The 23,461-nt window shown below is 40.5% G+C and overlaps 1 protein-coding gene across 2 annotated transcripts; it reads right to left on the bottom strand.

The window, feature by feature from the left end:
• Positions 1-602: 602 nt before the first annotated feature.
• LOC115129545 (pituitary homeobox 2) lies at positions 603-11,371 on the bottom strand. 2 transcript variants are annotated; one of them, XM_029659996.2, is made up of 4 exons: positions 10,946-11,371; positions 8,574-8,642; positions 3,020-3,222; positions 603-1,799 (listed from the first exon to the last, which is right to left on the bottom strand). In XM_029659996.2, the coding sequence occupies exons 2-4, from the start codon at positions 8,617-8,619 to the stop codon at positions 1,236-1,238; spliced, it is 813 nt and encodes a 270-aa protein (XP_029515856.1). In that variant the 5' UTR covers positions 8,620-8,642; positions 10,946-11,371; the 3' UTR covers positions 603-1,235. The 2 variants fall into 2 exon arrangements, with proteins under 2 accessions (XP_029515856.1, XP_029515855.1); XM_029659995.2 differs by lacking the exons at positions 8,574-8,642; positions 10,946-11,371 and adding an exon at positions 4,025-4,610.
• Positions 11,372-23,461: the final 12,090 nt, after the last annotated feature.

Raw genomic sequence — 23,461 nt, 5'->3', positions numbered from 1 at the left:
AAAGTGCACATATTTACCATATGAACGCCTACGCCTAGGCCTAGCTCTCAATGCTCAATAGGCTACAGAATAGTTTTGCAATAGTTTATCGTTGTGTGTATGAGAGATTCGTAGAACATTGCGCTGGTAAAAATACAATAGCCTAACCTCGTATTGGTATTATTGATTATGGTAATGTATTACAATTACTGACATAGACGAATATGTTATGTAGGCCTATAATCACATGATGTATCAAGAAACCCATCTTAAACTTCCAGTGCTAGGCTATATTTTGCATCTCTTTTCAGGAATCGTGCCCTCATGATTAGTATACGTCAGAGGTTAATGAGCTCGTGCCTTTGTTGTTCGTTCCAATTCCTGTTTGTTGATTCCAGTGTTATTTCAAGCACCAGTGATCACTCTGAGGCCTTGGCTAAGAGGCAGACATGTATTCAGCGGTTAATCTGACGGGGCATCTTGACTCATATGTGTATTGGAGAGGGCCATTGTTTTCGCTATAGATTAGCCGGGTTAGTAGCTCGCATAATCGAAACCCAACAGACACATAGACTCGACAAAACTCACACGAATACTTGGATCGGCACAAAATTCCTCAACAAAAGTTTTGAACAATGTATTTACTTCCATTAAATAAAACACAATAGTTTATTTTTTTGATGTTGAAAAAAACGAAACAAAATTCCATACCAAATAGTATACACAGAGCAAAACCAATGTCATTTTGCAGGAACCTTTGATGCGTCTTTTTATACCCAGGATTGCTACTCTAAATCGATATTCACACAGACATTTAATAATAAATTTATATGTTAGAAACACACAACTGGTGCGTTTAGTATGTACATTCCCTTGTTTGCAAGCAAAACATTATTCCTTTAGGGTTTTCCACATGCTTTGTTAAATTGAACCTTGAGAAGAGAGCAAGAGCATTCGCCTCAATAAACTGGAGATGATATTTAGATATATATACAACCTTTCAGTCAATTAACGTCCAAAATTCGAAACTTTCAAATAAACACGCTTCGAAAATAAAGTAGGTCTATCCTAAATTCTGCACTCGCGGGTGAAGAACAAAATACTCATTAGCAAAAAATGCCTAATAACTTCCGTTTAAGTTTAAAGCTCCATCGCAGGGTTTACTCATTTCAGTGGTTTAGTCTTCTCGTGCCCTTTTGAAAAAGAAAAAAGGTAGTCTATCGTTCCTGTGACTGGGGTTTATGTATTCTCAGGTATTAGACTGGTCTATCCACCGCATACTGGCAAGCGCTCAGATTTGAGGCCGGATTCTGAACACTGGTGTATCCAAAACTCGAGTGCTGCTTGGCTTTCAGTCTCAGGCTAGCCAGACTGGAGTTGCAAGTGTCCCTGTACACATAAGGGGGAGTCGGCGGGGCGTACGGGCAGGTTGGCGTGGGAACTCCCGAATTAAGAGAGGGGTTGCTGAGGTTGTTCAAGTTATTGAGGCTGTTAAGGCTTGAACCGGGCACGCCAGTGACCGCGGAGGGCACCATGCTAGAGGTCATGCTCATTGAAGAAATGGAGTTCGGCGGGGAGAACATCGTCTGCGATGACAAAGGATTGACATTCATGGAATTGAAAAAAGGGAAGCTTTTGGTCGACAGGGAAGCCGACGTTAGCCCTTTGGCGGCCCAGTTGTTATACGTGTAGCTGGGGTACATATCATCGTAGGGCTGCATAAGTCCATTGAACTGAGGACCGAAGCCGTTCTTGCATAGCTCAGCTTGTTGATTCCTTTCCCTTTTCCTCCATTTTGCTCGCCGGTTCTTGAACCAAACCTACAACAAACAAAAAGAGGAGTTCAGAATTTGATAATTATGTAGGCCTTTAGGCGACATGTAGGCCCCATGTGCTTTATTTTATAGCCAACGCAAATACGACTTGTTGGCTATCTTGTGCAATTCAGAAGAATTGATGGGTAGCCTAATTGGTCAGCAATTAACCAAATGTCGTATTTTTTTTTTGTTCATGTGTGGCCTTTAGATGTGTCTTAAATCAAAATCAGACATAGAACTGTAAATCAATTAAAGTCATTTCTCACAAAGGACAAATCTTGACCTTGTCAGTTTGCAAAAATATACCCACAACTAAAAGTGTAAACACAGGATACGCTTTAAATATATAGAGTTGTTCTCAAACTTGTAATTACTTGACGTTATCAAAACAACTATTGTAACGACATTTATTTCAAAGCGCAACGCTCCTTGTGATTACAAGCCTATGTTGGATTGCAACAGGGCGTAATTGATTCCCTTTCTCTCATGCAAAACAATCCGGGTTGATTCCAATATAACCCCAACAACACATCCAGCGTTCCTAGCTGTCATTGAACCATCTTAATTTCGGGAAGGTGTGTAAAGCCTATTCCTCCATAGGCAAAGACAAACACGTCAGTGACTTTATTTATACATCACGAGAGTGACAAACACAAAATACAAGCTTTGCACCTCTTTCACATGAACGTAGTAACACGATTTGTGTCTGTCTGGGTCTAATGTCAATCCTAACCGCTAACAGTTTAGCCTGTAGTTATTATTTGTTTTCTACAACTAATAAACAACCGTGCTTATCTTGTTATCGGCAATGTTAGATATCTAGCAATACTGTGATGTTATTCGTAAATATAGTAAATGTGTGACATTGTTATATTTCAACCATTTCCATCGTATCCACTTCATTGATATTGACATTAAAATCGTACTATTTTACAGTAAAACATATTTGTGTAAAGTGGGTGGCCTATCATTTTCCTTTTTCTAAATAATAATAAATTATAGGCTTAGCCATCTAATGTTTGGTGTTTTGTGACTTGTTAATAACCAGTCTGAGTATTTGCTTTAGGCAACCTATTATGTCCCAAGAAAACATGTTCTGGCCGCGCGCAATTAACGTTATGCATGTGTAATAATTGACGTCCTTGCCTCCACTCAATATGAGTGGCACAAATCACCCGAAATGATGCACATAAATAGTGTTGGTTTATTCCCAGGGGCCTTACCCGGACACGGGCCTCGGTGAGGTTGGTCCACACGGCTATCTCCTCTCTTGTAGACATGTCCGGATAGCGATTCCGCTGGAACGTGGCCTCCAGTTCCTGAAGCTGCTGGCTGGTAAAGTGAGTCCTCTGTCGGCGCTGTCGCTTCTTTTTAGAAGGGTCGTCTGAAGAGTCGTCATTTTTGCTCTGACCCTTTGAGTCTTTCTCTGTGGAGAGAGTAAACAAATACATAATATATTGTGGTCGGGTCAGTCACAGGCCGTGAAGTATCCTCGGTGATATCATCCTGGTGAAACTTGAACCCATTTTAAATCCTTTGAATCAAAAATCGAATCAAACTTTATTTGTCACATGCGCCGAATACTACAAACCTGAAATGTTTACTTTACAAGCCCTTAACCAACAGTTACTCTTATGCTAATACTACTCATAATGTTACGATTCCTTATTTTGTAATGTTTATGCAGATACATTACAAAAAGGTCATATAAAACGTGACTCCAAAACAATGTCAGTAGGACATTGATTGTTTTGTTTTATTTGCACAATGTGCCAATGGTAATACTGTACAAATGGTCATTTAAAACGTTTATCTGTTTTGTCTTTCATCGAATAAAGGCTTACATTTCACATTTTAAAAGTATTACACGTATAAAGGTATGCGTAAAGACATTAAACATGATCACAACAAAAATAGAACTTCACCAGAGTCAAAGGTTATGTGAGTAATGAGAGCGTCAAGTTCGGTGACACTTATAACACAAATAAACCAATTACTGGCACAATCATAATCCGAATATCTGCATAGTCAAACAAAGTGACCCTCTGTCAGTCTTATATGTCCAATGACTATTTGCATTCGTAAAATATCATCTTCCTCGGTCTCAAAATGCCTTTGTTGAGAGAGGCTGTAAAGGGAGCCATCTTTTGTTCTTTATCAACAAAAAACGACCATCCCCTCCTCTCAAAGTCATGTGCTGACAGTATGCACCACGGGATGATTCTTACCTACGGACTCTGGACTGGAGGTGTCCGATACCGTGTGTACCTCTAACCGGTGTTTGGAGTCCACAGACCGCTGCAACGGCTGCAGACTAGAGGCCATTGCTAGTGCCTTGTGTTGCGTGGAAGAGAGTTTAGTCCCGGTTTGGTGGTGGTGGTGATGGTCTAAATTCAATGGATCCTTCATAGAGTTCATATGGATAGGAAAGCGCACGACTCACTGTCAGAGGCGGATTAAGTTCTCTCAGTGCAAGCAAAAAAAGAGAGACGTCCGACGGATAGGAGAAAGTGGGAATCAGTGGTGTCAAGATTTATATCAACGCTTCTCCCTCGCAAATTAAAGTAAAACAAAAAACACCTTTGTTTGAATTGCTTAAAATCTATTTAGAAGAAACCCAGCATAATTCGCGTCGGAGAAAAAAAACCCACAGCGTTTTGATTGAAGCAGGGGCAAATAGATAAATCGGGCTGATACTGCTTGCTGCGCGGAGAATCAGAGTGACAAGGACAGGTAGGTGATATTAGATCCAGAGGCATACACACACTACGCCGCTCGCTCTTCATTTCAGCTGTTCGCTGCGCCCTGGCTGTACCACTGTGCCTCTCTCCTATGCCTTTGACGTCACCGAGAGCACTCCCATTTTCTGACAGGCCGTCAATGTGGACATGAAGGTTTGCTTGGCCAACCCGCGAACGGGGAAATAAAATACGTCTGCCAATGTGTTCATGCGGGGTACATAGCTTATTTTTATTCCAAATAAAACCATGTCAAGAGAGACGGGACGCATGGGGTAGTGTACCGACGATGCACCGAATGCCCATTCTGCAGACCCCCAAGATAAAAACATATACAGTCTTCCTTCTTTCAATGAAAAGTCTATAGTACACCGTTATAAAACACCAGTATTGAAACGCACGTCACTCGCGTCGTGTGCAGTCTACTCTCAGACATTTACAAGAGGATTTTAATGGAAAACATACCCAACTAGGGAAATTGCATCTAACATTCAAATCATACCAACAGGGGGTCATGATGCATTTATTTGGTCAAAATTGTCTAGCCTATTTATTGTGTTCTTGCTAATCTTATGTTCTCCCCATTGAAGAAACCATGCAACAGAGATCACCTGATGAACTGACCTTTCATAAACAGTCATCTCCGAGCAATGCGCAACAGAGCAAGGCTATATTTATATGATGGGGAAACCAGGATGCGCTGACCCCCTGCCGATAGTTCACAGAACGGATGTTGACATTTTTCAAGTTGTTGGCCATTTCGAGCATAACAGATAAATGATGACCAGCCAAATCAATCGTATCAGAAGTCAAGTGACACAATCTAGTCACACATTCAACCTTATTAGTCACCAAACAATTGGGCAAAAATGCAAGGGCCTTGGTTTCCAAAAGTCGGTCCTGGGGACCCCAAGGGGTGCACGTTATGTTTTTTGCCCTAGCACTACACAGCGGATTCAAAAACTCAACTCATCATTAAGCTTTGGTTGTTTGAATCAGCTGTGTAGAGCTAGGGCAAACAAAACTGCACCGATTCGGGTCCCCAGGACCGAGTTTTGGGAAACACCGGTTTAGGTCATTCGATTTCCTCGAAATTACTCATTTTTATCTCGGTGCTTAGCTGGGTATCCTGTGCGCTTAGACCTTTCAGCTGTTCTCAGGAAGTCGACTTGTAGTGCTTTTAATCTAATAAAATTCTAATTTGCCTAATAATTTGGAATAAGGACTTTTAATGACTTCGAGCTGATTTCCCATTGCAGATAAATGGCCGTATGCATGGGGGATATTCTCTATGCAGGCGTTTGACAGTAGTTGACATGGGACTAGTATTCTTCCCCTTAGGCATGTGCGTTAATACTGTAAATGCAAACAGCATTCAAATGTCCATGGAATAACAATTAAATGAATATGTAACATGATAGAAAATGATTTGATTGTCAGCCTCCACATATCATATAATATATTAAATGTATTATAGTCCGTTGAATGCATTGTTAATAGCAATACTAATAATACAAATAACATTCTTCATAACTACAAAAAATGTATTCTAATTATTTCATGCATACTTTGTCTTTAATCTGAATGTAAACTGCATAATATATAGACATCACGCATCTTTTCTTCCCAATCTCGTGGATATCAGGATATGGGCGCTGCTAATACATTATTGGGCTAATCCCGTGAAAGCCCTTGATATACACCTCATTTGCACTCTTGTGGGAGAGCCGCGCGCGGACCATGGAGCGAGGGAGAGAGAGCTGTCAAAACCACGGGTATGGTTATGCCTCCATCCTCCCTATAGAGTTATAAAGAATAACCCTGCGCTGTGTGTTTAGCCACCCCACTGTACACATCTGGACAATAATATATGCAGTCCTTGAATGAAGATGTGAATTTAGCCTGCATGTCTTCCTTACATCATGTATTTATTCAGTTTAGGTGAGTATTCTCACGCCTGTCTTTTCCTGGGCCCGAGTCAGGGATATCAGGTGGATTTTATTTGTTTAAATCCCCCTCATATGATTCGGTCAGAGGTTGGGTCTATCACAGGTCATTTGGTGCAATGCAATTCGCTTGGGTGTTATACGTTGTGATCTACAAGTGGTAAACTCATTTTATTTGAATGATGATGTAGCCTCGGGCCTTATTAAGCAATAACCTGCATTCTGCGTGTTAGCAAGGATTTTGTGAACAATTTAACTATTAAAATTCCCATTGGGCACAGAAGTCAACATCTATTCTGCGTTGGTTCAACGTAATTTCATTGAAATTACGTAGAAACAACGTGTATGCACCCAGTATCTGCCCAGTGGGATATTACCCTGAATTACAGATTGTTTTAATGATACTACTACCACCACTACTAATACTACTAATACTACTACTTCTTCTACTACTACTACTACTACTACTAATAATAATAATCTACTATAAAAATAAAAACATTTAAATGGCATTGAAGACTACATTTTTCTGTAGGCTCTGCAAGCCAAGAAATTTTGATTGCTCAATTATTTTGCTGAAAGTAATACTAGATTTGCAGTGGATTATCGGTTTCCTCTTCATTTTTACCTTCAGAATGCGTTATCTCTCTTCTGTGGATTATCGCGCGCGATACGCCATAGAGGGCCATTAATTAGCAATTCAGTCAATATAAGGGAGACGACAAGGCTTTTTACATAGGATTAAGGGGACATCAGATTCCTCCATTAGTATATTCCTCCTCACGAATAAGCTTTGATTATACATTTAGTTTTCCCTGGAGTCAATCTGACAAGACCTGAATATATTAAGGCCGTTGTAAAACAGTTGAAAGGGATCGCCAATAATCAGGTGGCTCGAGTGTCTCTTCACTCCGGTGCCTACATGTGCAAGCCTCGTTGGCTCGTCTTTGCATTACCTCATATAATTATGTGTTTCTATTTATCTTATTATTGCTAATCAATGAGGGATCACAACGCCGTCCTTGCTCAAGTTGTTGCTATGGAGAAAAGTAGCCCCACGGGCTGATGCCTGCTTTGCCACTTGATTAGATCCAATATATCATGAATGAAAATAAAATGAGCTAAATTAAGAGTTGCCAAACTGGCAATTCGTTTAGCACTTCAACAAGATTCGTTTTATGTTATTCCCTAATTACACAATAAATGAAATCCACTCCAACCTTACAGACTTGGCCCAGACGAAATACACTGTATTTTTCGTTATATGCAATGTAGCCTATGTGACTGTTGTTTATGTGAATATTGCTGTGTATGGATTTAAATGCGTCATCATATTTCGACATAACTGATATGAGCCACAACTTGATGCAAGATGCATTGATAGCCACACGAATTGCAATATAAATTACACTATGGCACGTTTTAATGGTAGTCCCTTAGAAAATAAGAGTGCCTTATATTTGAGGAAATATAATTATTAAAAAGCCTTTTATTCATAGGCCAAAGGTGGGGTATTGGACTACTTGGTAGGCCCTACTTCAAATGAAGAGGACAACATGACAACAACAAAAAAGTAGTCCATATATATTGCCGCGTGTTGTCTGTAACCCTTGGCAGCTTAACGAAAGCTGGGTGCAATGAAGATAGAATATATGCGTAGGTCTTTCCATACTCTCTTTCCCAGTGGCGCACTACTGCACATCAATACCCGGCCACCAGGTGGCAATCTAAGACAGTATAAAAACCACTTTTCCTCAAAAGAACTGGACTGGTGATACACCTACATAGGCCTAGACGAGCGTTTCCCAAACTCAGTCCTCGAGATTAGTTGATTATTTGAATCCGCTGTGTAGTGCTAGTGCAAAAAATAAAAATAAAACGTGCAGCCTTTGGGGTCCGAGTTTGGAAAACGCTGGCCTAGACAGATCTATGATATTTTAGGAACGAAAATGCATCTTATTTTCTGATATGCAAAGGAACCAAAATATGAAATGATGCTGTTATAATCTCAGCATCTGTTTTCTGCAGTGGGCGAAGTTTGAAGAATTTCCCATTGAAGTGTTGTGGCACAGTAGTTACACATATATGCTCACCTATTTGTCCACAAGTTGACGCAAGCTTGCGGCAGTGGGAGTCCATTATCGCAATTAGGGGAACCGCTTCTGGAAAAGAAAAGAGACTGGATTTAGTATGATAATGCTGGACCGGTTGCATCGAATACACACAACCCCGTGTGCTCAAAATCACAACATTTTTCTTAATGTACAATCAATACATTGCAGTATAGGGTCAAACACAATTGGCACACCTGTATGTTTCAATTGTAACACAATTGTCATACCTGTATCATTGTTGATAAGGCCTATAAACACTCCGCTATTTTTGTCAAATGTCGAGCATTTGAATAGGCCTACTGATCATTGGTTTTGAACCCTATAACACAAGGAGCTCTTTAAATGCAGTTCCTACAGAAAAGCAATGCAACGGTTTTACTGGGTGCTCTGTGACGGGGGTTGGTGTAAATTGTTCCGGGGGCATGCAGCAGTTTGGGGCACTGGAAGTTGAGTGATTCCGCAGTAAAATCACGGGATTAGTGTCTGATTGAGATGTCTGTCGGTGGGATATTAAAAAATTCATTATCGCAGCTCTATACTAACTCGATATGAAGTAACACAGATGGGATTTTATTAGGCCAGGCTTCCCGACTGTTTGCTTATGATAATTTAAGATGGGAAATTTGCATGCAATCATGCTGTTAACCGTTTTCCCCATTCATTCTCTTTCACTTTGGACCCGCCAGCGCCACACAGAACTCCTACTCGCCTCACCTGCTACATAGTCTACATCTGTGATTTTATTCAAAAGGGTTAGACATTGGAGGTTAAGTTTTACATGGTGTGTACCTGGAGAACCCTGGTTTGAGTTGAGCAGGTTCTTGTGTATTTCGAAGTAAAATGAAAGATGGGGTGTCAGGTTGTAAGGTTACTGCAAATCCCTCATGTCATCTAATCAGCGGCAGTAATGAGCTTTCATTCAATATTTCAGGGGGCTCCCCCTCGCCCCTGATCCATTACATTGGGTTTGGAAATGGTATTGACAGGGAATAGTCTCACATAGAAATATGCGGCAGGTGGCCTAGCAGGTAAGAGCCTTTGGCCAGTAACCGAAAGGTCTAGGTGAAAAAGTCGATGTGCCCTTGAGCAAGGCACTTAACCTAAGCTAATTGCTCCTGTAAGTTGCTCTGGACAAGAATGTCCACTAAGTGACAAAAATTTGAGAAATGTACATTTCGAAAATAAAAATAATATTCACTTGAATTTGGAATTTCCTGTACATTTTTTTTGCCTGAATAAAACGACATTGCCCTAAAAAGCAGCAATAGCCTTGTACGCACGTAGACCTGTATGTGAGACATTTTAGAATTGATTGATACTATTCATTCGATTAATTTAAGTAATAACCGAGTAATAATTCAAATAGCCATATAATACACGATTAGGGAGTCTAGTTACCTGGTTGTAGAAGTTGATATTCTACTAATTCCAATTGAACTTGCATGCATAGCTAGTGCACATTTGAGCTCCACCATTTCAAATAATATAAATGACTATGTAAGTTTCTCGTTATGGCAAACACTTTACTAATACTAGCCACACTATTAGGCCTAATACTACCATCATAGACTAACACTACCACCATCAAGGAAAGCATAATAATAATAATAATAAATAGGTCAATTTAAAGTGGTGTATTGTGATACCATGAGTGTCTAATTATTTGAATGCTATTATTACATTCTGTCTATATTCGTTGTTAGCATAGTTGTGAGCCTAAATTATCCGTATTTGGGTATGTCATTATTAACGTGCCTTTTATTTGTGTAAAGGATACATGCAAAATAAAAAAGAAAGGAAGTAAACAATCATTTTTAGGACTATTAGCCTACTATAATAGACATGGAAAGATAATATAAATAGCCCATAATATGTTTTATTGAAATCTGATCCAGTTTGAGATCTAGAGTTCAATCATAGCAATATCCGCAACGCAATTGATGATCAGTCCAGTAGACCACAACAAATTGTTGAATGATAGTCAACAATAATCTTTATTAATACATTCTTTATTTCTTAAGGTTGCACCGTTCACTTCAACAGCACGAATTCAACAGCCTGTCTGTATTATGAAAATGATTAACCATATATTTCGGCATTAATTTGAGGCGCGAGACCATGAAGTCAAATCCATTCCATGTTCCATTCAGTGCTAACCTTACATCATTATCATCAAGCGGACTTACAAGGTGAAACCTGCCACGAACTCACTTATCATGTCCCTTTATCTTACTGCGGTGCTGATGAAATTCACATCAGACTTTCACAGATTACGCCAAAAAGGCTAACCGAGGTGGAACGAATTCCTTCACTTGCATTAACTCTCCGCAAAGAGTGGCCTTCGCACTTACCGTAGTCGAAGACACCAGCGCCTTACGCCCTTTCTTGTTTTATTCTTGTCTGGTTAAGAGGTAAATTCCACACCGATGGTTCTGCTTATCACCCTTCAGATAAGGACCTAAGACATCGAACTTCCAGGTCCAAAATATTAAAGTTGCTGTCCGCCTCCCGAAGGAAAAAGTCTCAGCGCTACATAGATATCTTATCTTTCCCGCTTATCTGATCAAAACGCGATGCCACGTATGATTGTGTATTATATAAGCGCATACAACCATCTAGCTACAGTGCTTTTAGAAATTGCGAAGCAGGCGCTGTCATTTCAATAGGTCATTCTCTCTCCTTGGATCGTCTTCAGCCTCAACAACTTTTTTCTCCAGACAGACAGCCTAAGAGTGGCGCATTTTTTTTCTCTCTCTCGAGCTTTGACAGAGTGTGTGGGTGTGTGTCTGCGTGAGTGTGTGTGTGTGTGTGTGCCTCAGTGGGTGTGTTCGTCTGCGTCTACGTGCATGTGTAGTTATAGACAGTGTAAACTAAGAAACGCTCCATTTACAACATCAACGAAATAAAAACTCGAATAAACTAATTGTAATAGAATTGAGTAAAACGTCATTCATAACACATAGCCTATCATTTGTATGTTCTTGTTTTTAGGCCTACATTAATTAAGATACTAGAATATGGAAGGAATTCACAGTGTATATATGCTTGCATAAGCAAATAGATCTACATTTTTTTTACTCTAAAATTTCCGTTAAAAATAATAACTATTTCTATCCGTCGGTAAGATTAGTGTATTTGAAGCCTATGTTTATTTTTAGCACTATGTTATTTCAAAGTTAATCTCTTATTTGCAGCCTACATAGGCTACAGGAAATTTGATGGAAGAGAGCCTTAAACATGTTGAAATTGACCAGAAACCACTCTCAAACGCTATATATTCATGAATTGATTAGATTTACTAACCAGCATCACATCAATACATTATACAAGTAGAATTTATTTGAAAGGTGCAAATAAGATGATTGTGGATGTTCATATCATGATAAAAAAAATAACTGCCATTTGAAACAGATTTACAGCGTCAGTGTTCACATTACCTTGTGATGTCTTCAATGTTAATTTAAAACATTGACAAACTATTTGGCAGTTCAAAGTGAATACGTTTTGCGTTACAATTTCTGATTCTTGGAGTAACGTGAGTAATATTAGGCCTGCGTTTGAATTGAGTCATTTGTTTTGGGATATACTTATTTTTTTATTCTTTGGAGAAGCGAACAGCTGGCTGGGATGCAAATGCTCTTTATAGATCCGTAAGATCCAGACTGATTTTCTATTCGCATCTTAAGTGAGCCAAGCGGACCGGACGTAGGCTACATTTCATGTGCCTAATCCTTCTTTTACATTTTTAGTCATACTCCCATTAAACAAGTAATTAATGCACACAACCACATGGGAATTTCGCTGCAACGAGGCATTCAAGCAAAACATGCACACGACAACGGCCTCATATCTGTTTTCTCACATTGTCCCTTTGAAACACTTTCCTAAAATGTAGGCCTATAGGCCTTGTGGGTAAAGTATGCATTCGACGTGCATGTCTGATGGAATATTGTAAAGATATGATTATACCGATGCTATCTATCATTTGCGTGTTCTAAGGCGTCTGAGAATTGTGATAACAACGCAATCGGCAATTGGAGGAGGTTTATATGATCTATGGACACAGGAAATCAATTAGCCTCATTTATGAGAGTTGCATCCCTGATTTCTTCTGCGTCCGTCATAGGCCCCAAAACATGTCTATAGATAAATTACGAGCACATTCGTAGAATAGTATGTACTAAGCCTGTAATGCATAATTGATAAGCAGATACATTTTCTGGTCTGTGACGCCCTATGTTAATATCAGGTCACTCAATTATCTGAAGATGACCTATACACACCGATTACATTTGATCTCCGTGTACAACGAACGCGCATGATTTCAAATCCCCCAACGCTGTTATCAAATATCAACCTGGCATGCATCCCTTTGGTACAGCAAGCCCAACCCCGCCTGTCATATCAGAAGGGGGAAAAACGGTGGCGTCTTGAGAGGCACGTTGTTCTACTAACCACGCTTACCTTCATCTGGAGAATAAAGATGTGAGCCTGCCTTCTCTTTCTCACGAAGAAAGGTGCATAGGAATGCCTGAAGTTCAGTAAAAAAGGCTGCTGCTAGTGCTATGAAATCTTTTGCCTCGGGGGCAACCCGGCGGCTTCTTTTCATTTCGAGCACTTATCGATTTGCTGTTGTCGTCTTTGGCGACGCAGAAGGACACTTGAAAGAATTTCTAATGGGGCTGTGATGTGAGAAGGGAGGTGACCTGACCAAGCGCGCTCGTCTGATTCTTAACGAGGACATCAACCACTTTGCACACATTCAGCTGCCGACAGCAATACTAGGCCTATTGGACATTTCAAGGATTTACTTTTGCTCAGGCCTATTCTATGAAACGTGTAGACATGCTCTCAATTTCATGTAGCCTATATGCATGCCTTTTATATTCCACTAAATGCATGTCTAATATAGCTGCCATATAACCAAATAGTGGTCAAATAATATGGGATTGACAAGTAATCGCTGCACTAATCAAGTCCATTATAGTCTATTAATTGTGAATAAGGTATAATAAACATTGCAGTGCAAATTAAATTCGCACAATCCTATTTTCTTTGTTGGATTTAGTTATAGCCTACATCAAACTGGTATCTTCCTAAATTATTTATGATTTGTTCTATGTTAGTAAATGCTTCCTTGACTGTGTTGTACTAGAGCAGAACAGACCTATCTCCCTATAGGCCTTGTTACTGTGAGCCCAATAACTAGATTGTTCAGTGGGGTGGGGGTATAGAGGGTGAGTGATCACTGTCTATAGCACACATTTGTTACAGATCATTTTATCACTTATTAAATTATCATTCATCTGTACTAGTATAGGCCTACAAAATCTCTTGCACCAAAATCAGAAGAGTTGAGATACTGACATATTTGGCATTGGATCACACATTTCCCTCCACAGTGTAATTAAAATTATGCCCCTGACACAAAGTGTGTATATTTCGAGAACACTTTCTTTCTTCTGACATGTTGGATAAATAGTTTGCCATAACCAATTATTTTTCTTGCCCCAGTTTCGAGTCATTAAAGTCAAATCCAGCGTAGACCACGAGGAATCAATTAAAGTACAGTTAAATTGGACTGAAAATGCCCCAAAGCTGAACTTTATTCAAATGTTTCTCAAAGTGAATACCTCTACCACTACCACTACCCTCACCTAAACCAATCAGATCTCTACTGTCAATGCATTCCATTCCAGGTTGACATAAACTTCTAAAATGTTCATTCCATCTCACACCAAAGAATCAAAAACACTAGACTATGCATGATGACAAACATATGGTCCACTATCAATCTATCTTGCAGCTTTAAATCTCTCTTTCAGTGGCAGGCTTTGGTAATGTGGACGTGAAGTCGATTACTCAGGAGTGTACGTCTGCCTGAGAAACTGGGCTGGCTTGTTTTCTGCATCAGCCCTCAAAACCACAAGCGATTGTCGCCTAACGCTATGTCTGGCCGGCACTCTGTGGCCATGTAATAAAACTTGAAGTCAAATTGGTCTTTCAAAGCCACAAATCTTTAAACAAATCAGTTTATGTACTGCTAATACGTTAGACAGAAAGTAATGGCTTGGAAGTCACTTCAAGTCAGCTTTATTGTGGGTGTAACTCCTCGACCATCGCTATATTCGAGCGAGGGGAAGGAGGCAGGGACAGAGAGAGAGAGAGATAAAGGGAGAGAGAGAAAAATAGAGGGAGGGAGAGAGAAAGAGGGAGAAAGATAGATTAGAGACACTACTGTCAACCCCTTCAGCAGAAAAAAAAAAAACGATTTGTGTATCCATCAGTATTCTAAGACGCATTAATAACAAAAAGCCGCCTGTAAATTAACTAAATTAAAAGGATGACTCTTGGATAGCTCTTGAGCTTGTTGAACGGCTTTCTGCCTGATCCTTATTATAGCCAGGCTGTGTCACAACACCCAAAGGGGAAAGATCCAACACGATAGTAGGCTAGGCTACTACTCAGTCCAGCTAAACACGAGTCTGTGGTTTGACTTTAATAGAGCTGGCCCATATAATAATTTACATGGTTGCCTGCACTCCCTCCTGCCTACAAGCTAATGCAGTGTATATTTAAAAAGTACTCATCTGTTTTGCCCATACTACCTTCCTTGTAATTATCCTAGCCTTGAGTTCCCAAAGAAAATGCATCACTGATGTCATGGTGGTTTTTGGACTTCAAATGGCTTCCAATGTCATCTCTGGTCAGGTTTAACAGGTATGGATTCCCCTTGACATCGGTCAGGCGGGAGTTCAAAGGTTCCAAAGAACAACGAAGAAGACACTAGCAAGTCAACCCATGCTTATAGAACACAGTGCAACATTTTCAGTCTAGCAAAATAATGATTGACACATAAAACACGGGCCTCGAGCATGGTGATCTTAATCACAGATGCAAAGGGACCAATAAATTGCTCAAGCAGTTCACTGATCAATTCCACGAAGAATCAATGGCGAACTACCGCTAACCTGCCGAAGGGGAAATCGGCCAATAATTAAATTGGTGTAATAAAATGGCCATGATGCTTCCATCTCATCAATAACATGTAAAACAGATCAGCTACACAATAACTCCCCTGACCGTGTACCCAGATGGATCGCAGGGCGCAATCGGAATCAGCTTAGCCTTAATTGGTCTACTGCGGCAGAGAGAGAGACTGTGAGCGTAAGAGAGAGAGAGAGAGAGAGATAATGGCAAGACAGATGTCGACAGTAGTAGAGGAGAGGGTAGATCGAGAACGCTGATAGATAACAATAAAGCCTTTGCCCCCTTTTGCGACTAAACCCTTGTTCTGCAATTAAGACCAATGGATTGCATCCTTTTATCTATGTTAAATGTTCCGTATTGGGGTAGAATTGGTCTCCTTTTCATGGTACTACTCACCTGTGTTACATTGTATATGTGTGTACACAAACCAGTACAACAGAACCACCAAACATCAGAACCGCTTGATGCCCCATTGGCCCGCACTGATAAACATGATAACCGTCATGTTGATCATGTGTCGTCTTGGCGATGATCTCCACTCCGACTCTGTTGATCTGTCGATGAGCTATGTTTTTTCATCAGTACTGTATTCAAATGATAGTCAGTGAGACACAAATACAATTGATGTATTATTGATTGATTTATTTATTTACTCATTTAGCCCTTATTTGACCAGGTAAATTGACTGAGAACACATTCTCATTTACAGCAACGACCTGGGGAATAGTTACGGGGGACGGGGGACGGGGGGATGGGGGGTGATGAAACAATGGTAAAACAGTTCATATTAACATGGGACGAACAACACAGATCTATTTAGCGTTGTGGCCCTTTCCTCAAGTCAACGGAAGAAAAACTAATCCATGGGTGACGGACTGTCAGGGAAACGTGTGTGTGTTTGTTTGTGTGTGTGTGTGAGAGAGCGAGTGAGCGAAAGGGGCGCCAATAATCCAGTCCCTGTGTGAAACTGTTGACATTTGTGCTTTTTTTCCCCCTTCATTATGTGACTGAGGCTGTTTTGCGCTAGATTAGCTACAAATCTCCCATGCAGCACATTCAGCATGCCACTAGTAGTTTAACTTCATTAATAATGGATGAAGAGATTGTAATCCTCAAGCTAAAGGAGCAGGAGTAGCAAGACACTAGGAGACAGGAGCGGGTAGAGACTGAGGGAGTCACAGTTTTTCATCACCCAACACTATCCAGAATCGTTGACAAACTGATAACCTTCCCAATCATCGTTGTCCACTTGTAATATCCGATCTCATATCAATAACACTGTTTATGGTGGAGTTTGCCTCGAACTCACAAAGGTTGGGGTGTTTAAGCCAATCCCGGGAGAGGGGGAAAAAACAAAATAGGGGGTCGAGACTTTGGAAATCTCGGTGGTGCATATCCCGGTGTTTTCCATTGATTGTGTTTACTCGAGCTTCTCATTGACGACTATTATGGAAGACTGAGGAACTTCCCTGCCCTAACAGCAGGATAAAGGGGATTAGCGTGCAACGTATTCACAATCTCTCCACCACCGGCAATGCTTTATATCAACATAATGGGATATACATGAGCCATGTAGCTGCTTATTGCACTTAGGGATGAGTATGTAATGGGGAATCACTCCAAACCTCAGTATCTGAAATGACGACATATCATTTATTGAGACGTGTTGTTGTCGCTGTGTTGTTTGGATGGGGGTTGGTTTGAGGTAGAATAGTTTGTTCTCCAACTATAGCTTTGTGTTGCTGGTGAACTCGCAGGCTACCAGGCCATCTGCACTGGTTCCTTATTGAGGGCTTTGCTTTGTGTTGCGGCTGCTGCCTCATTTGGACGCCTGTGGGCATCAAAGGGGAGAGGTTGGTAATCCTGAGGAGACTCTCCACAACCACCATCTTTAGTAATTATGTCACATTCTGCTTTAATGGAATAATTCTAGTAAAAGAGAGGAGAAAAGAGAGAAAAAAGAAGAACAGAGGCTTTGATCTTTTTCACTAAACCTTTCCCAGAGGAATCTGAAGAGTTAGAGATACTGCCGTTCTAGTACCTGATGTGCTTCTTCTTCACTTCTTTCTTTCTCTTAGTAACTAAGATGAACTGTGTGATATTATACCATGGGAATCTCATACAGTATCCATTAGATACCTCAGACATATTTATTTAACCTTTATTTAACCCTTATTTAACTAGGCAAGTCAGTTAAGAACAAAACCTTATTTACAATGACGGCCTACCAGGAAAAAGTGGGTTAACTGCCCTGTTCAGGAGTAGAACGACAGATTTTTACTTTGTCAGATCAGGGATTTGATCTAGCAACCTTTTGGTTACTGGCCCAATGCTCTAACCACTAGGCTACCTGCCGCACCATATATAGAGTGGAATGAGGAGTAGAGTAACGTTCCTTCTCTGTACCAAATAGGTATGGACTACTTTTTAAAAGGGACAAGGGTTAATCACCCAATGGCATAAATCTAACAGGGCAAGTTGTAACGAAGTGAATGCTGAATGCTTGACAGGGGCTCCAGTATGCCTTTGATGTTTATAAACAGCTCTACGATTGCCATTGTCTACAATTAGAAGAGTGGAAAAGTACTACTGTAGCACATTTGGTCCAACATGTTCATCATTATGCTATGAGGCCTAGACCTTTTGAGGGCACAAGTAGCATCTTCCGCGTTACACTAATTCATGTCCATATTCAAAAGTGTCATGATTCTCCAGTTGGGGAGATGATCTAAAAGTGTAAAATGCCACGATATTGACTATTATTGTTTATCATTTCCATTCAAACTGTTTTTAATGAAACATTACCTTTAAATCTACTAGGTTTTTGCTAATCTGCTGTGGAGAACACGTCGAGAAATTAAAGGGAGGTTGTGCCTAGTGTGGTAGCTGCTTTCAAAGCTTCTATAAATGCCAGAGATAGAGAGGTTTTCCTTGGCACATCAAATGGACTTTTCACCAAAGACACAAACTTGCCCCTCGAATGCTTCTCGTTTTGAACATGTTCATGTCTATGTATAACCACATTTGGGTAATCCTGTTTGTTCATGTCATTCTAAATGGAGCTCGATTGCACAGCGATGCAACCTGTACCACTCTGACGACTCGCAATGAAAAATAAAATCCTCTCCCCATGAGATTTCAAAACAAGCCTGCTGACCCATACTTTGTTGTTTGCATGTTGTTTGTTCTAAATAATAAGCAGAGAGGGAAGTTTGGCTTTGAATGAATGCCTGTGCTAAGGTCAACAAAATCTATACTTCATGAAGAACATTGAAATTGTGACCTTGCAACAATGTTTCTATTAGGAAACAGCTCTGAAGCTAACAATACATTTAAAGAGGTATCTAACAATGAACTTAGCACAATGAAGGCTCTAGGAAACCTGGCCCACCCTGGTCAACTTATTAAAATTGCTCAGCATTTTAGTACAGCTCTTCATGTGCTAACCTTGAACCATTACAATGTTGCATCTACTGTCTGTATTAAGTTCTAGTATCTAATCAAACACTGTGAGGGCCAAGTGAGTTATGTAAAACATCGCACTATAGGCATCCACCACCTGTCTATTTTCATGTTATCAAACTACATCAGAGTGGAAACAAGCCATTTCCAATTGCCTTGTCTTGGTTCAGCATCCAATGTCATGTAGGCCCATTGCTGTTCCTTGCATTTGCTTCCAATGTCGTGCAATGTATTGTTACAGCTTGGATATTTTCCTACATTTTGCTATGAGCCTGTACAAGGCATAGTAAATACCAACAGGACAGCTTTGATATGTGAGGTGCCACATTGTGACAAATAAATGTGTAGTAGACTAAGCTTAGGCATTATCGTCACTTAATGGCAGATGCGTGTCTCGTAAATATAGCTTCAAATAAAGTTTCTGAGGACACGTTTTGACTGACACCTTGGTTTGCCACAGGGTTCGTGACCCCGGCATGCCTTGGAGGCTACGGGACAATACTAGAGTCTCATTGTAAACCCCCCCATTAGCTTGTTTCAGGCCTGATGCCTCTGTGGACACCATTTTGTCATCCTGTTAGGACTATAAAGCCTAAAGGAGGTGGTGGTGTCAGTAATGATGGCCCCCAGAGATGCTTTCCTGTCTACATACTTGCTATTGAAATACCAATGGGGTTAAGAATGGGAAGTTCATGAACACAGCTAGAACATTGGTCACTTGATTCTATGCTCCCCTTGATGACCGCTGCCTCCACCTTTTCCATTCAAGGTCAGTTACATAAACAAAAACACATCGTAAGTTATGATAATGGATTTCCGCTACAAACGCCAACGCAACTTGGTTTAGACTAATTATTAAAATATAGATTGTGTCGCTCTTTTGATTATTACATTACACAGTGACTAGGTTTTGTCTCATTGGAAGGCATTGGAAGGGCACTGCATTTTCCCAGAGCTATATTGGCATATCCCTTCACCTCTTCATATTTCTCACCCCTTGCTTCCTTCCTGGTAGTGCTTGAACAAGTCAGTAAATCAACCGTAAACAAAATGGTGTCCCCGTTTCATGTCAGATACATCTCCCAATAGTCCCCTCCAAAATAAGCCACACCAAAGCAGCAGCTTTGTCACGAATGGGGACATTTCTGTGGCCACGGTCTCTATATGATGTGAGTGCTAAGACAGAGAAGGCTGAGTACAAAGTTACATCTGGACCCCCTGGTTGGAGGGAAAGCCAGCCGATTGACTTGAGCTAAGCTGCCGCTGGACACCTTGTTGCTTTTCGTGTCTACGGGTCTATGTATCCTATCGCATGGCGATGTGTCAGCCAAGGCCACATGAGCCCTGGGCACATTCCACCCTTCTAGCGTTACAATTAATTGCAGGGCTGTCACGAACAATGTTTAGCTAACAGGAAACACATTGGGCCACAACGCAAAGTCCTAGATTGTTGACTGATGTCATTAGAAGTGTTAAATCTTGTTCCAGGTTGTTTCACTCCCCACCCCCCACCCCCCTTCTGTCTGTAGAGTATGTTTCATAAGGAATAAAGCAGAGTCATGTCTGAAGACATTAGCGTTGTGTAATTCCAGGAGACACTCTGATGTTCCCTCGTCCTTTAGATGGGTACACATACAGTATAGTTGCCGAATGGCATATCATTAAAAATAGAATGATAATTGTTATCACTTGTGATATCAAATCCTGTACCTTAGACACCACAGGAATCGAAGCCAAAGACCAGGAAGACTTGTGAAGGGAGGGAGGAGATTGTTAATTACCAAAGTGGGGGTTACTGAGTTGATAAAAAAGCCTGAGAGCAGAGAGTGGTGAAGTGAGGCTGAAGCCTTTGCTCTATAACTGATAATAGCTGCTTGATAGATCATTTAAATGAGATCATCCCTCTTCCCTATGCACATGACTTCATTTTGCATGTCTGAGAGAGTAGACGTTTTCGGCTTGGCCATTTGTGGCCCCCCCGAGGAACTCCTTTATGCATCCTCCTCCATCTATGTGTAATTAATAGGAAACGTGTCACAAAATAAATTTGATTATCACAATGAATCGCGTATTATTACATCACATTCCATTTGAATGAGTCTCAACTCCAGACGAACCTTTTGAAAGAACCTTCTATCTTGGCAAAGTTATCTGAAGTTTACAGTGAGGAATATATGAAAGTCTCTACCCTGATGTTGTAGGCCAAAATGCGGAGAGGTTATATTGCTGATAAATATGGCTCAAGTGGTTTCCTTTCGGAAAATCAATCCCAAGGCCAGACAATGCATAGACAAACTAACTCATCGTTTCTGTACGTTGCCCAAGGGACTGCCCTAAATTAACCTAAAGTTATGTTATATCATCCTGAAGTAAATGTAGCATGAATAATGAATGACCTAAAAATTACCTGGTGACCCTCGCTATCCTGTTCTACCATCAATAGTGAGATGCTTTTCTTCAGCCATGGAAGGATAGCGGTGCATGGAGAAGGCTGCCATTGAAGAATTGGAGATCACACTTTACATTAAGATACCCTTCATAGGGAGATTATACAGTTGAAGTCGGAAGTTTACATACACCTCAGCCGAATAAATTTAAATTCAGTTTTTCACAATTTCTGACATTTATTCATAGTAAAAATTCCCTGTCTTAGGTCAGTTAGGATCACCACATTTTTAAGAATGTGAAATGTCAGAATAATAGTAGAGAGAATGATTTACTTCAGCTTTTATTTCTTTGATCACATTCCCAGTGGATCAGAAAATTACATACACTCCATTAGTATTTGGTATTATTGCCTTTAAGTTCATTAACCTGGGTCAAACGTTTCGGGTAGCCTTCCACAAGCTTCTCACAATAAGTTGGGTGAATTTTGGCCCGTTCCTTTGTGATGGCCACTCCAATACCTTGACTTTGTTGTCCTTAAGCCATTTTGCCACAACTTGGTTAGTATGCTTGGGGTCATTGTCCATTTGGGAGACCCATTTGCGACCAAGCTTTAACATGATGTCTTGAGATGTTGCTTCAATATATCCACGTAATATTCCCTACCCATGATGCCATCTATTTTGTGAAGTGCACCAGTCCCCCCTGCAGCAAAGCATCCCCACAACATGATGCTGACACCCCTGTGCTTCACGGTTGGGATGGTGTTCTTAGGCTTGCAAGCCTCCCCTTTTTCCTCCAAACATAACGATGGTCATTATGGCCAAACAGTTCTATTTTTGTTTTATCATATCAGAGCACCTTTCTCCAAAAAGTATATTCTTTGTCCCCATGTGCAGTTGCCAACTGTATTCTGGCTTTTTTATGGTGGTTTTGGAGCAGTGGCTTCTTCCTTGCTGAGCGGCCTTTCAGGTTATGTAAGTATAGGACTCGTTTTACTGTGGGTATAGATACTTGTACCTGTTTCCTCCAGCATCTTCACAAGGGACTTTGCTGTTGTTCTGGGATTGATTTGCACTTTTCGCAGCTAAGTATGTTCATCTCTAGGAGAGCAGAACGCGTCTCCTTCCTGAGCAGTAGGATGGCTGCATGGTCCCATGGTGTTTATACTTGCGCACTATTGTTTGTACAAGGTGAACTTGTCTCCCAGTGTCTGGTGGAAAGCCTGTGGTTAGCTCTATTCTTTTTTTTTCTTCTGAAAAACTTCCCAGTTTTTCTGACAATAACCTTAAACCTTAAACATAAGGCCAAATCTACACTGCAGTTGCTCACCAAGAAGATAATGAATGTTCCTGAGTGGCCTAGTTACAGTTTTGACTTAAATCTGCATGAAAATGGCTGTATAGCAATGATCAACAACCAACTTGACAGAGCATGAAGAATAAAAAAATAAATAATGAGCAAATATTATACAATCCAGATGGGCAAAACTCTTAGAGACTTACCCCAAGTAGACTCACAGCTCTTAACGCTGCCAAAGGTGTTTTTAACATGTATAGATTGAGGGGGGTGAATACTTATCAAATCAAGATATATTAGTGTTTCACTTTTACATTAAAAAAGTATTTTGTATAGATCATGGACAAAAAAATGTAATTATATGCATACATTTGAAATACATTCCATCCAAATTAAACTAACACTACCGCCTCCCTGTCATGGTTTAAACCAGTGACAGTTGGTTCAGGTTCTTTCAATCTCATTCATTTCTCTGCTCCACCTGTCTGCCTCGCTCTCTGGCTGCCTGTCTTGAGCTTTCTATACCAAATTTGCAACATTGTATAAACTGGGTCCAGCCTGCTAGGGAACTGACAACATTGTTTCAACTGCGCCCTCACAGTTTCCTGCACAAATGAGCTCGGGACAGACAGCTACATTTGCGTCCCATATATCAGCTCGGAATAGAGTGAATCATCTCTGTAAACAATGACTGTGGCACCATACTGTAAGTGACTTACACTGTATACCCC

This window comes from Oncorhynchus nerka, linkage group LG5, assembly GCF_034236695.1.
Source record: "Oncorhynchus nerka isolate Pitt River linkage group LG5, Oner_Uvic_2.0, whole genome shotgun sequence".
In the NCBI taxonomy this organism is placed as follows: Eukaryota; Metazoa; Chordata; class Actinopteri; order Salmoniformes; family Salmonidae; genus Oncorhynchus; species Oncorhynchus nerka.
The sequence above is the reverse complement of the archived record's forward strand: the minus strand, read 5'-3'. Positions and strand labels throughout refer to the sequence as shown.

Excerpts from the sequence above, each read along its gene's own strand:
- LOC115129545 (XM_029659995.2), bottom strand. The coding sequence starts at position 4,214 with ATGAACTCTATGAAGGATCCATTGAATTTAGACCATCACCACCACCAC. Across the intron at positions 3,223-4,024 it reads CTCCAGTCCAGAGTCCGTAG|AGAAAGACTCAAAGGGTCAG; the intron begins GTAAGAATCATC and ends CTCTCTCCACAG. Across the intron at positions 1,800-3,019 it reads TCACCGAGGCCCGTGTCCGG|GTTTGGTTCAAGAACCGGCG; the intron begins GTAAGGCCCCTG and ends TGTTTGTTGTAG.